At 62.7% G+C, this 13,086-nt stretch overlaps 2 protein-coding genes and 1 long non-coding RNA gene across 11 annotated transcripts in view; 1 reads left to right on the top strand and 2 right to left on the bottom strand.

The window, feature by feature from the left end:
• The window catches only part of PACS2 (phosphofurin acidic cluster sorting protein 2), a 62,916-nt gene that overhangs the window by 35,060 nt on the left and 14,770 nt on the right, over positions 1-13,086 (top strand). For 3 of the 5 annotated variants that reach the window (XM_082450817.1, XM_082450819.1, XM_082450821.1), the window contains exons 3-12: positions 696-785; positions 2,157-2,282; positions 3,268-3,430; positions 3,942-4,015; positions 4,331-4,411; positions 5,486-5,545; positions 8,299-8,456; positions 10,040-10,130; positions 10,472-10,546; positions 11,538-11,680. In XM_082450817.1, the coding sequence (XP_082306943.1) occupies positions 696-785; positions 2,157-2,282; positions 3,268-3,430; positions 3,942-4,015; positions 4,331-4,411; positions 5,486-5,545; positions 8,299-8,456; positions 10,040-10,130; positions 10,472-10,546; positions 11,538-11,680 (1,061 nt within the window). The remainder of the gene's footprint in view (positions 1-695; positions 786-2,156; positions 2,283-3,267; positions 3,431-3,941; positions 4,016-4,330; positions 4,412-5,485; positions 5,546-8,298; positions 8,457-10,039; positions 10,131-10,471; positions 10,547-11,537; positions 11,681-13,086) is intronic. The other 2 variants (XM_082450818.1, XM_082450820.1) reach the window with 1 other exon arrangement.
• LOC309655541 lies at positions 5,561-8,382 on the bottom strand. Of its 3 annotated transcripts, XR_014260885.1 has the most exons (5): positions 8,283-8,358; positions 7,894-8,019; positions 7,537-7,708; positions 6,474-6,637; positions 5,564-6,381 (listed from the first exon to the last, which is right to left on the bottom strand). It is a non-coding gene; the product is annotated as an uncharacterized lncRNA (long non-coding RNA). The 3 variants fall into 3 exon arrangements; XR_014260884.1 differs by having other exon boundaries at positions 5,561-6,381; positions 6,474-7,708; XR_014260883.1 differs by lacking the exon at positions 7,894-8,019 and having other exon boundaries at positions 5,561-6,381; positions 6,474-7,708; positions 8,283-8,382.
• LOC309655539 (uncharacterized protein) lies at positions 8,463-13,085 on the bottom strand. 3 transcript variants are annotated; one of them, XR_014260880.1, is made up of 4 exons: positions 12,822-13,085; positions 11,921-12,046; positions 10,596-11,343; positions 8,463-9,143 (listed from the first exon to the last, which is right to left on the bottom strand). XR_014260880.1 is itself a non-coding variant. In XM_082450856.1 (3 exons), exons 1-3 carry the CDS (start codon positions 13,005-13,007, stop codon positions 11,059-11,061), a joined length of 597 nt encoding a protein of 198 aa, XP_082306982.1. In that variant the 5' UTR covers positions 13,008-13,085; the 3' UTR covers positions 10,553-11,058. The 3 variants fall into 3 exon arrangements, 1 of the variants encoding a protein (XP_082306982.1); XM_082450856.1 differs by lacking the exon at positions 8,463-9,143 and having other exon boundaries at positions 10,553-11,343; XR_014260881.1 differs by lacking the exons at positions 8,463-9,143; positions 11,921-12,046 and having other exon boundaries at positions 10,553-11,343.

The following is a 13,086-nucleotide window of genomic DNA, read 5'->3' as shown; positions in this document are numbered from 1 at the left end:
TGTGGTGCACGGGCTTAGTTGCTCCGCGGCATGCGGGATCCTCCCGGACCAGGGCTCGAACCCGTGTCCCCTGCATCGGCAGGCGGATTCTTAACCACTGCGCCACCAGGAAGCCCCCGGGACCTGTGTGTTTTATACAGATGATTCACCACCCGTGTATCTCAGCCATTTAGTGATTAGCTTTTCTTGCCGACCTGAAGGCTCCTTATTACACACCAGGTTTGTTTTTACACGAGTCTGTGTGTTTTCTGAATCTGGTTCTAGGCTTGTACTGCTCTCTCTGTCCTCGTGACGGTGCCGCTGGGCTTCAGTTATTCTGCTCTCAGTGGGGAGGGGGCGTCACCCCTCCCCGTCCTGCTTTCCCGGGAGCGTGTGGCTTCTCGCACACCTGCCTGTGCACCTGCATCTCCGTCCTGCAGCTGCATGAAATTTGGCAGCGACTGTTCTCAATCTCCTCTCTCACGGCTTAGCACAGAGTTCTAGAGGAGGACTTGGGGGTCAGAGGATATGGGCTCTTTTAAGGCTCCGGATAAATCTCCCCGCGGGGCCTTTGGGAGTCACACGCGCTCAGGCCTCACCCCCGCCATCTGCGGGTCTTTGCCCGACAGTCTGAAGAGACCTGACAAGCCGACACCTTCGCTGTTTCATTTTAAGATGCCTTCTTCTGAACTAGGAGGTGTCTTGTTCTGTCCCAGGGCTCCAAGCGGATCCTGCGGTCCCACGAGATCGTGCTGCCCCCCAGTGGACAAGTGGAGACTGACCTGGCGCTGACGTTCTCCCTGCAGGTGGGCCTCCAGGGGGACCCCCCACCCTCACCCTTCCCGCAGCCCCTGTGGCCACAGAGGTCCCCTCTCCCTCAGGGCTCACTCTCCAAGGTTAGAAATGTGCTTGCTTATTAGGTCGAGTCTCTCATCGCATTCCCATGAGGAAGAGAACGTAGTGAGGCCAAAACTCAGATGATCGGTTTAGGTCGCCTCATTCCTGTGTTTAGAAAAGATGGGGGAGCGGGGGCTGAGGGAAGCCACTCAAAAAAACAACATTGTTTAAAAAAAGAAAAGGAAGGATGGGGAGGAACCTATGGAAACTCGGTGTTGCAAGTTCAAACCCCTCGGGAGTATTATTTTGGGGTGTGCTGGCGGTGAACGTGGGCTGTTTAGACCGGGACCCCCCCACCGTGTGGAACAGAGGGCCCCCCTGGTGGGGAATGGGGGGCGGGGGGTGTGAGTAGGTCAGCCCTCCCCCGCCCCCCAGGCGCCTCATCCCTCCGCTTCTCTTTGCATAATTAAGATCTGCATTATTTAAATTCAGTGGATGTAGTTCTGGCTGAATACACTTGCTGTATTTAGTATCAGTGCTTTTCCGATACATTAAGCTTCTCCATTCTCCCTGTAAGTGTAGAAGACGGGGCCGTGCTTTAGCGAGTCTGTGAGAACCCTGGCAGTCCGCCTCTGCCCTCCCCCAAGACCACCTCACCCGGCCGTGCCTGGCTCTGCCGGAGCCCAGACCCACAGCAGCTTTTGGGTTTTTTAATTATTTTTATTTTTTGGCCATGCCCCGAGGCATGTGGGATCTTAGTTCCCCGGCCAAACCCACACCCCCTGCAGTGGAAGGCGGGGGTCTTAACCACTGGACCACTAGAGAATTCCCCGGGAGTCAGGTTTACTGAGTATAATTTCCAAAATGTACAGTTCACTGTTTTTAAGTTTACGGCTTCGTGGTGCACAGGTATGTAACCACCACCGCAGTCAAGGTGGAGGGCAGCCGCATCGTGCCCCAGCTTTTAAAGGAGGTTTTTATTTGTGAACCTTGAGGAAACGTGCACGTCTGCTGTGTGCACACGAGCTCTGCAGTGTGTAAAAGCCCTGCGGTCCCACGAGCAGGCGAGGCGGCCTGGGGCAGGAGTGCTGGGTGGGCACGGCCCCCTGGACCGCCAGGCGGAAGCACCGCTGAGCAGTTACCGCGTGTCCACAGATGCGCGGGCCCCTCCCGAGGGCCTGGCCATGTGGCACACATCTGCCGCCAGGGGCTGTTCCTGGTGACCGAGGCCCTTGATGACCAGCAGGGAGGGAGCCCTGGGGCTTGGGTGCGTGAGACCTCGTGGGTGTCGGTGGGCGTGGCTGCTGTCATCGCTGTGACACCCCGTCCTTCTCCCACAGTACCCCCACTTCTTGAAAAGAGAAGGCAACAAGCTTCAGATCATGTTGCAGCGAAGAAAGCGGTACAAGAACCGGACGATCCTGGGCTACAAAACGCTGGCGGCTGGCTCCGTCAACATGGCCGAGGTGAGGGGGCTGGGTGGCGGCCAGACCTCCCTCCTGTGCCCCCCGGGCGGGCATCCCTCCAGGCGCCCTTGCCGCACGCTGTCCCCCTGGACGTCCTGCTCGGCGGGACGGGGGCTCCCTGGGGTGGGTGGACACGTGCTCGGGTGGGTCAGAGGGGCTGCCGGCTCACCTTTTTAACTTGGCTTTTTCACTGATGGTGACAGGCGATGTTACTTTTCCCAAAATTCTTATCTTCTTACTTGACTAAGGAGTTGGCCCCCCCAACTAAGCCCCCCAAATTAAAAAAGAATCTGGTCCATAAAACCCCAGCATCTAGATGTGATCAAATGACCCAAAAGGCAGCTTCTAAAACGCAGAGGCACGCATTCGCTGGGTTGTCATGATGAGACCCCATCAAGGTGAATGGCTTGGGTGTCTGGGACCAGCGCGGGGCTCAGGCCGGCACCGGGCAGGGGGACGCGGGGGGGCTCTGCCGCTCTCCCCAGTTTATTTGATTCTCTCATGATCAGAACGGCCGCAAGGCCTCATCATCCTAGTGGGCCAAACCTGGTGCGTGTCAGCTCCGCGGCACCAGAGCCCTGGCTTGCACTGGGGGCCCGTTCCTCCTTGGTCCCCCAGGGACACGGGTTCCTGGGGTTGAGTCCGGAGGGTCGGTGGCTGTGTCTGGACTGGCCCCTGCGTGGCTTCACACGCTGCTCGCTGCCGCTGACCCTCCTCCGTGATGGCCTCCAGCCCTCAGGGGCTGGGCCTGGCTGACCTCCCAGCCTGGCCCCGTGTGCTCCCTCCCGGCCCGTCCACCCTGCTCCCGTGTCTCCTCTCGTGGCCCGTCCGCCGGCCCCCTGTCCTCGTGTCCTCCTGCGCCGCCCCCGGCCAGTGCTTGCCCTGCTGAGTGCATCCCCTGTTGTCACCACCAGAGGAGAGCCCACCCGACCCCCAGCGCGTGCCCCCCGCGGGGTGAGGCTGGCGACGTGTGCCCCGCCCACAGGTGATGCAGCACCCCTCCGAGGGCGGCCAGGCGCTGAGCCTTTGCAGCAACATCAAGGAGGCCGCGGTCAAGGTGGCCGAGATCTGGATCTTCTCCCTGTCCAGCCAGCCCATCGACCACGAGGACAGCAGCATGCAGGCCGGCCCCAAGGCCAAGTCCACCGGTGAGTGCAGCTGCCGGCAGCGTTTCCGTCACGGATGCCGCCTCCTGGCCACTGGCCCGTGGGTTTGAGAGGCTGGGGAGGGGATGTGAGGGTCTGCAGCTACTCTCTGGGCTGTGGGCGTGTCAGCCCTGCCTTCACACTGGGACACGGTCAGGAAGCAGGTCACGGGGTCGACCGTGGTGCCTTCCAGGGTCTGGCACGGTCGTGGTGTGGGCTGTCACCTCCGTCGCAGTTGGGGTCACATCTCCCCTGAGGCGAGGGTGGGCCACCGTGGGGACCTAGTCGAGCAGGAGATCCAGTTTGAACCCCGTGACGGGCAGAAGGGCTGGGGGCCAGGGTGGGGGGTGGAGGCACGTGGGGGCTACAAAGTGCGGCCCCTCCCCCCTCGACTGTCCGCCTGCCGCGTGCGGGGCCGTGTCCCGTGGCTCCGCTGCGCGCCGGGGGCGGGGGGCTGTCACTGGGGCGCCGGCCGGAACGTCGCGGTGCCCCCCCCCGTCTGCTCCCCCCGCAGATAACTACTCCGAGGAGGAGGACGAGAGCTTCTCCTCCGAGCAGGAGGCCAGCGACGACGCCGCGCAGGGGCAGGTAACGCGGGGCGCCCGGCTCCTGCCAAGACCCCCAGCAGCTGCGCAGCCCCCCGTGGACGGGCCCAGGCCCCTCCAGAGCCGCTGTTGCCAGGGTAGCAGGGGGCACAGGGGGCTGGGAGCCTGGTCCCCGTCCCCGGGCTGGAGGGTGTCAGCAGACGCTCTGGGACGCCCAGGGGACCAGTCCCCTCCCCAGGCCGCCCAAGGAGGCCCCCCGTCCACGTGGGTAGGCCCCGGGCCAGGCGCAGAGCAGGCAGGGGCGGGGTCCCACGGGTACTGAGGGCAGCCTGGCCCCAGGTGCCACGTGTCTCTGCAGGATTTGGACGAGGACGACTTCGACGTGGGGAAGCCCAAGAAGCAACGGCGATCGATAGTAAGAACGACGTCCATGACCAGGGTCGGTGGAAACTGGTTTTACTAACACTGGGGAAGGGCAGGGGGTGGGGGCCGGGTGGAGCCCTCGGGAGGGGCGGGTCAGGACGTGAGGCGGCCTGCCCTGGGATCGCATGGGCACACGTGCTGTCCCCTGAGCCCAGCCCTGTGGCTTCTTCAGAGGCCCAGTCTCTTCCCCAAATACAGCGTGAAGGTGGGGAGACCCCATGCCACGGCCTTGCCCTGGGAGGGGGGCTGTGGCCTACAGCCCAGAGGACAGCGGGCAAGGCCACTCTCCGAGCAGAGCCGAGGGCCGGCCCCCTGCCGCTTGGCCCAGACACGCCCAGTGTGAGGCCAGCCCCCCCCCCCACCATCTCTGCCCATCATGGAACGTCCACCGCTGGTGCCAGAGCCCCTGGGCGAGCGCACAGTGCCAAGCTACTCTGCCCTGCGGCCCCAGGCCAGGCCGGCTCGAAGGGAGACCCGGGAGGCCCCGGTGCTGATGGCCCAGCCCAGCCCCAGAGACCACTTCCCCCCGGCCATGCTGGGAGACCGTGGGCTGGTCCCCGTATACCGGGTGTGGAGGCCCGCACACTGCTGTGACAGTACCTGTTTGAGCCTCAGGTCCAGGACCCGATGCCCAACTTCTGTGGAGGGGGCGTGGGCCTCCTTTTGGGTGGCCTCGGTCAGAGGCCAGTGGCCAGGGCAGCACCAGGAGCAGATGGGCTCAGGCTCCGGCGTGCCCTGACCGCGCCCTAGGTCCCGAGGAGGGAGGGCGGGGGCCTCACTGGCACAGAGGCTTCTGGAACAACCATGGACACACCCTCCCTGCGGCTCCCCGTCGCCGGCTCTGAGGCTGGCAGCTCCTCTCTGGGTCCATTTCTAAGTCTGTCCACAGCTGTGGTTTCAGATGCTTGTGAAAACGCTTACTGTTGTTAAAGTGCCAGCAGCCGTGTCCAAGTTCACAGGTGTTGCCGCGTGTCTGAGCTGCGCCCCCCGCCTGCTGAGGCCGCCCTCGCGTTGCAGCCCTGTGCTGGCCCCACTGTGTCCTCCGGGAAGCGGCTCTAAGGGTTCTGATGCCGTCCTGCTTGTCTTGCAGCAACAGAACTTCAAGCAGAAAGTCGTGGCCCTGCTGCGGAGATTTAAAGTTTCCGATGAGGTGCGTGAGCAGCCCCTCCCCCCGTGGCAGCCCCGCGTCCCGGTGCAGGGAGGGCTCTGGAGGCCAGTTCCGGCCAGGCCCCGCCCTGCTGCTCCCTCTCCCCGTGGCCCTCTGCACGCCACTGTCTTCTCCGGGAGCGAGGGTGATGGTGGCGCCTGCCCCCGGGGACACTTGAGGGGCAGGCAGAGGCCCCAGGCGATGCCTGCTGCGTTTCTTGACAGCTTGCTGAACGGACCTGGAGGAGAGCGGTACATTGTCTCTGCGGGGTGTGACCATGGGTTTTTGTGTTTTGTGTTTTTTTATAAATCAACTTTATTTTTTAGGGCAGTTTTAGGTTCACAGCAAAACTGAGTACAGAGTTTCCACGTGCCCTGTGACCCCACACACTGCCTCCCCATGATCAACATACTATGTGTTTTAAAATTTCTTCTTTTAGCTTTTTTCTAGTCTCCAAACGATGACTTTGCGTAACTGTGGTAACCAGAAAAAAAAAAATCTTTTTTTTTTTTTTTTTTTTTTAATATGATCAGAGGAAAATTAGTCCCCAGGTTCTGGACCCACCCAGGAGAGGTGGCATTTAAGTATCGAAGCCCCAAGACATCGTCATCACACGTGTCATGATGGCCTGTAAAGCGAGCTGTGTGCTTCCCAGAAGCCACGGCTATGCGTCCACGCGCGGTGGTGGGGCATCCTCTTGCAGCAGCTCTCAGCAGGTGCAGCTGCTCGAAATGGGCCTGGCTCAGCCACGGTCCTTCCCACACTGACCCACAGCGTCAACATGATTCCTGTCAAATCGCCAGCTGCCTTTTTGCAGAAACCAACAGCTAGTCCTGAAACTTATGTGGAAATGCAAGGGACCCAGAATCAACAAAACAATCGTGAAAAAGCACAAAGTTGGAGGACTCACCTGTCCATTTTCAAAACTTACCAAAAGCTACTGTCATCAGACTGTGATGGGTCAATGAAGTAAGGTTAAGAGTCCAGAAATAAATCCTTCTATTTATGATCAGTTGATTTTCGACAAGACGCTAAGACCATTCAGTGGGGAGAAAAATAGCCTTTTCAGCGAATAGTGCTGGAACAATTGGATATCTGCATGCAAAAGAATGAAGTTGGACCCTTACCTCATGCCACAGCGTACAAAAATTAACTCAAAATGGGTCAAAGATCTAAATGTATGAGCTAAAACTATAGACCTCTTAGAAGAAAACATAGGTGTATTTGTGATCATGGGTCAGGCAATGGTTTTTTAGATAATGACACCAAAAGCATGGCAAACGAAGAAAAAATAGGTAAGTTGGACTACATCAAAATTTAAACCTGCTGTGCTTACAACAATACCATCAAGAAAATGAAACAACAGCCCACAGAATGGGAAAAAATTTTTTGCAAATCATATATCTGGGGCTTCCCTGGTGGTGCAGTGGTTCAGAATCCCCCTGCCAATGCAGGGGACACGGGTTCGAGCCCTGGTCTGGGAAGATCCCACATGCCGTGGAGCAGCTAAGCCTGTGCGCCACAACTACTGAGCCTGCGCTCTAGAGCCCTCGAACCACAACTACTGAGCCCACGTGCCACAACTACTGAAGCCCACGCACCTAGAGCCTGTGCTCCGCAACAAGAGAAGCCACCACAATGAGAAACCCATGCACCACAACGAAGAGTAGCCCCCGCTCGCCGCAACTAGAGAAAGCCCGCGCACAGCAACGAAGACCCAACGCAGCCAAAAATAGATAAATAAAATAAAATTTTAAAAAATCATATATCTGATAAGAGACTTGTATCCAGAGTACATAAAGAACACTTACATCTCAAAAACAGAACAATGCAGTTAAAAAATTAATTGTCCACTTTAAAAATTGGGCAAAGGATCTGACTGGATAGTCCTCCAAAGAAGAAATACAGACAGCCAGTCAGCCCGTGAAGAGGTGCTTGGCGTCTCTCGTCTTTGGGGAACAAGATCAGAACCACAGACTCCTCTTCATACCCACCAGGGCGGCCGTCACCAGGAACACGGAAGATAAGTGTCGACAAGGGTGTGTAACAGTGGGAACGTGACATGTGCTGGAGGGAACGGAAGCGGTGCAGCCACTTTGGAGAACAGGCCAGCGGTGCCTCGGAAGGCCCGCCAGGCACCCAGCAGTCCCACTGCTGCGTCTTTCCCTACGAGAGATGGAAACACGTCCACACACAGACTGATAAGCGTCACAGGAGCTTCACCTGTGGTGCAGACGCCGGGACCATTGCCCTGTCCTCCACCGGCTGTTGGTCAGACATTCTGTGACCCCCCGTGGGTGGCCCACTACCAAGAAGGAGCAGGCTGTGGGCACACACACTTACACACACACACGCACACACACACGTCACGCTGAATGAGGGGAGGCTGCACGCGGAGCAGTTCCATTCACGTGCCGTCCTGGGAAAGGCCCAGTGCACGGGGGCTGGGTGGGGGGACCGCCGGGGGCAGGGGGCGCCTGGGGAGGGAAGCCTTTTACATCCTGATCACGGTGGTGCCACACCACAGCACACGCCGTCATAGCGCCGCTTGGTGCTCTAAAGGGTGCGTTGGGGTGTTAAAGCTTCCGAGGCTGGGGAGAAGAGCCCTGCCCAGCGCCCGGGTGACCGGAGGTCCCCAGGGACTGGCTGGTGGCGCAGGCTGGAGGAAGGGTGCTGGGCGGCCTGCGCCCTCCTCCCGTCTGTCCCGCAGACGCCCCTTCCCACCGGACCGGCCTCACACCTCTGATCGCACGTAGGTCCTGGACTCGGAGCAAGACCCTGCAGAGCACGTCCCCGAGGTGGAGGAGGACCTGGACCTTCTGTACGACACGCTGGACATGGAGAACCCCAGCGACAGCGGCCCCGACATGGAGGACGACGACAGCGTCCTCAGCACCCCCAAGCCAAAGCTCAGGTGGGCACAGCCGCTGGCCGGCGTAGGCCACCACGCCGGGGCACAGTGGACACGGCCATCTGCTTTCAAAGCCGGAGGCTGGGAGGAAGTCCATCTGGGGGGTCGTCGGGGCCAGAGGGAAAGGTGGTTTGTGGGAAAGCAGGCCCTCGGGGGTGCAGGCTCTGGGGAGGGGAGGGCAGGAGCCGCGTACCCCAACGGTGCCCCAGGTCTGCGGTGCTTCCAGAGGTGAGAAGTGGCGAAGTGACAGGGTCCAGTTTGCAGCTGGGAAAGGTCTCTCTGGGATCTGCTGGGAGCAGCTCGGGTCCTCCCTGCAGGAGGCCGTGGTGTTGGGGCAGGAGGGGGGCGGGCCGGGAAGTTGCGTGGAAGGCAGGGGCCCTGGGCGTGGGGCGGGTGGGATGTGGGCTGGGGAGGGGGTGCTGGCTGGGCATCACAGGAGGGGACCGGCGAGCGCGGGGCCACAGGGCTCTCTGTCCGATGGGGAGGTGAGGGGCGTGCTGGGGCCGCCCCCCAGGGGCACGGGTGCGGCGTGGCTGGTGCTGGAAGGGAGCCTGGGGGACAGGTGATGCGGGCGCTGACGGCCGGCCCGGTGGGGAGAGCGCACGGGTCTGAGTCCGCGTCAGGAGCCGGTGGGGGTGGAGGGGGTCCAAGTCAGAGGCGGGAAGGTCTGTGGACCGGTTGGTGTTTAAACTTAAAACAAGCATAAGTCAGACACAGGGAAGCACACACGAGAAAGGGGTGGCCACATTGTCACCCACCCTCCGGCTCCCGCCGCAGCCTTGCAGACCCGCCTCCCGGTGCAGGGTCCCCAGCTGCTGACCGGCGCCCTTGGACTCAAGCGCCCAGGTTTCCTCCTCTGGGAGGCTGGAGACTGTGGGCCAAAGTCAGGGTGTCGGCCACGGGCCTCCTGGGGGCTCAGCCAGGCGGCTGCAGGACGGGGCTCCTGCCTCCCTTCTACCTGCTGCCCCCGCCACCCTTAAGGCCAGCACGGTGGTCATGTCCCTCAGTATTAGCCCCCTGACCCCTCTCTGCCTTCAGCTGGAGAAGATCTCTGCTTTTATCCGCCGCTGTGGTTACCTCGGCCGCCCGGCTGACCCGGGCCGTCCCCGCCTGTAGCTCCCTCCATAATGTTAGCTGTGCCTGTAGGGCGAGCCCTGGCCAGCCAGCGTCCCAGTCCTGGGGCTGAGGCGTGGCGTCTCAGGCCTGACCCTCCTGCCACGCACCGTGGTCCTGCCCCACGTGGCTTCGTCACCAGACACTGCGTGAGTCCCGCCCCTCGTTTTAGCTTGACCTCAGCTCCTGCAAGCTGGCTGTGGGTTCCCCACCAGACAGGCCTCCAGCCCGGGTGTCGGGTGCAGCTGTCAACGTGTGCCGCCGGCCACCCCGCCAGGGCCAAGGCCGAGAGCCGATGGGGTTTCGGGGCACAGGTCTGCTCAGCTGCTCTCAGGCCCTCGGTGTCCTCGCCTGTGCCGTGGTCCTCGAGGGTGGGGGCCCTGCTCCGCGTCCGACCCCGCCAGGCGCCGTGGCTGCGCCTTCAGCTTGGGGAGGCATTGGAGAATAACGCGCTCTCCGTCCGCGCCGCCCAGGCCGTACTTCGAAGGCCTGTCCCACTCCAGCTCGCAGACAGAGATCGGGAGCATCCACAGTGCCCGGAGCCAGAAGGAGCCTCCGAGTCCGGTGAGCGGCCTGGAACCAGGCAGCCCCGTGCTCCCACTGCGGTCCTCGGGTGGGGGTGGGGCGCGACCTGTTCCTTCCTGTCTGTCTGAGTCGCTCGAGGCGTCTTGCACATCGGTGCTGGACCAACCCAAGGCCAAGCGCGCTCCTGGCTTTTGGTGTGGCCCGAGTTCCCCTGCCAGGTTCCAGGTGACTGTCGTGGGGTGACCCTGAACCCACAGTCCAGGAAATCCTGGCCAGTCTCCCTAGGCTGCCTCCAAGCCCAGAACCCCCTGCCCAGAGGTGAGCCAGCCTCGGCGCCATGGTCGGACACAGCCTGATTCCCTCCCGTCTCGTCCACACAGGCCGACGTGCCCGAGAAGACGCGGGCCCTCGGAGGGAAGCAGCCAAGTGACAGCATCTCCGATTCCGTGGCCCATGTAAGCAGGCGGGGCCACGTTCACGGGTGCCAGGATAGAGCCCACTTACGTGCTGCCTTTAGGGGTCTGATCCCTGACCAGCAGGTCCACCAGCTTCCGCCACCCAGAACCTGTGCACAGAACCACGAGGGCGCCCCTGAACTCACCCCCACCCCAGGGAGGGGGCCCGGTTTCACCCCATGCCAGGGGAACGGTCAGGGCCCCTGGATTCACCCCACCCCAGGGGGACGGTCAGGGTCCCCCGGATTCACGCCACCCCTGGGGGACGGTCAGGGCCCCCCGGATTCACCCCACCCCTGGGGGACGGTCAGGGCCCCTGGATTCACCCCACCCCTGGGGAACGGTCAGGGCCCCCCGGATTCATACCACCCCAGGGGGATGGTCAGGGCCCTCCAGATTCACCCCTGCCCCAGGGGGACGGTCAGGGCCCCTGGATTCACCCCACCCCTGGGGAACGGTCAGGGCCCCTGGATTCACCCCACCTCAGGGGGACGGTCAGGGCCCCCCTGGATTCACCACCACCCCAGGATGTGGTTAGGGCTCCCTGGATTCACCCCCACCCCAAGGGGGTGGTCAGGGCCCCCCGGATCACCACACCCCAGGGGCATGGTCAAGGCCCGCCCTGGATTCACCACAGCTCTGGGGGGCAGCAGGCGTCCCCACACTTCCCTGTCAGGCACGGCCCGTGAACACCACAGCTGGTTCCTGCTGCCCTTGTGAGGGTTCTTAGGGAAGGTCCCGAGGAGGTTTGGGGAGGGTTGGTGCTGGTCTCCCGGTGGCAGCCAGGACTGGGAGCCCTGTGGTTGGAGGGTGAAGTCAGCTCGCTTCCCAGGGCAGCACGTGGCCGTGTCCACACGCAGGGAGCCACCAGACCAAGAGAGGCCTAAGCAGTCTCACCCAAACCAAGGCCCCTCTGGCACAGGAGTGCACGGCCGAGAGGAGGCCCTGGAGGGGCGTGTGTTCCTGACCAGCGCCATTCTCTGCCCATCAGAGCCCACCCGCCCCGGGGGAGCAGCCAGCCCAGCCCGAGGACAGCCCGGAGGTGGAGACCTCTGCCCTGGACATGTTCACCGAGAAGCTGCCACCCAGCGGGCGGATCACCAAGACAGAGTCTCTGGTCATTCCCTCCACCAGGTGACTGGCCGCCCGGGGAAGCCATCAGCCCGGCGATGCCTGTGTGGGCCAGTGTGGGAGGGACCGTCTGACCGGATGAGCGTCACCCAGGAAGCGCTCAGGTCTCCAGGCCCGCCCCGGGAGGTCCACGTTGGACCCCCACTCCCCATCTGCACCTAACTAGCCGCCTGCAGGCCTGACCGGGGCGAGGTGTGGCTGCCTGCTCCAAGGGCAGGGGAGGTCCCGCTGTCCTTGACTCACGTTGTCCTGGACCAGGGACTGTACGAGTGCAGCAGGGCTTGTGCTAGGTGCCGCTGGGCGCCGGAGCACGTAGGGTGTGCCCTGCTGAGCCCACGTGCGCTGCGTCGGGAGAGCTGGACCCAGCGCCTGTGTGGACGGGCACAGCAGCCCTCACAGAGTGTGAGGGGTCCAGCACGGGACGTCTGCGGGGCGGGGGGCAACTGGGCCAGGGTCCCGAGGCCCCTGCCTCCCAGAGCGGGTCATGTGATGGGGTGAGCGCAGCGTCGAAAGCTGGGGTCTGAGTTGCAGTGACCTCGGGTGGCTTCCTGGACGAGCCTTCTGGGTCCCTCACGTGCCCTCTTCCCCTCCCCCACCTCGGTCAGGTCCTTGCCCCAGCTCTGCTGCTCTTGGGCACTTGGGCACCCACCCTCGCCCTCTGAGCTGTCGTGCGTGGTCACCTCCCACCTCCCCCCACCCCCCGCCGGCCACACTTGGCCACATGCCCACCACTGCCTCAGGGCCTCAGATCCCACCCCACAGCTCGCCGCGCCCCTGGAGGGCCACAGAGCTGGCGTGGGCCTCCCCCCGCCCTCTCCCGGGGCTGCGGTCCCGTGCAGCCGACACTCAACACGCTGCATCAGGCCTTACGCCCCGATTTTCAAGTGTGGGACCCCACGGATCAGCCCTCACTGCCCACTGCCTGCCCGCCACCCCACGCAAGTCTACTCACAGAAACGGGAAACAAAACCCAGCATTAATACGGCATTTGGTGTTGAAACCCCCAGCCTAGATTTTCACCCAACGGCAGCCCCTGCCCCGGCGTGAGACCCAGCGGGACAGGCACCTCGAGCACCAGGGTGCCCTGTCTTGTTTCTGTGACAGGAATTTTCCAGAAGCGGTGGGTTTGGGTGCTGGCACTGACCTGGCGGGGGCGCGCAGAGGCCGGTGTCAGGACGGGGAGGCGCTCCAGGATGCCGGGCACCGGGCTGCACCAGGCTGTGTCCAGGGCGTGGGAGGTCTCGGTCCCCGCAGGTGCCCCTCGGGCCCTCGGGGGTTGGGGGGCTCTGTGTGGCCTCCGGCCCTGCTGCCCGGCAGCGCGCACCACCATCCTCAGCTGCCTCTGCTGCTGGGTGGCCCTTGCCTGGGGCAGCGCGTGCCTGCGGGCTGCCCCAGCCTCTCCCTTCCCC

Source organism: Balaenoptera physalus (assembly GCF_965194825.1).
Source record: "Balaenoptera physalus genome assembly, chromosome: 2".
Lineage (NCBI taxonomy): Eukaryota > Metazoa > Chordata > Mammalia > Artiodactyla > Balaenopteridae > Balaenoptera > Balaenoptera physalus.
The sequence above is the reverse complement of the archived record's forward strand: the minus strand, read 5'-3'. Positions and strand labels throughout refer to the sequence as shown.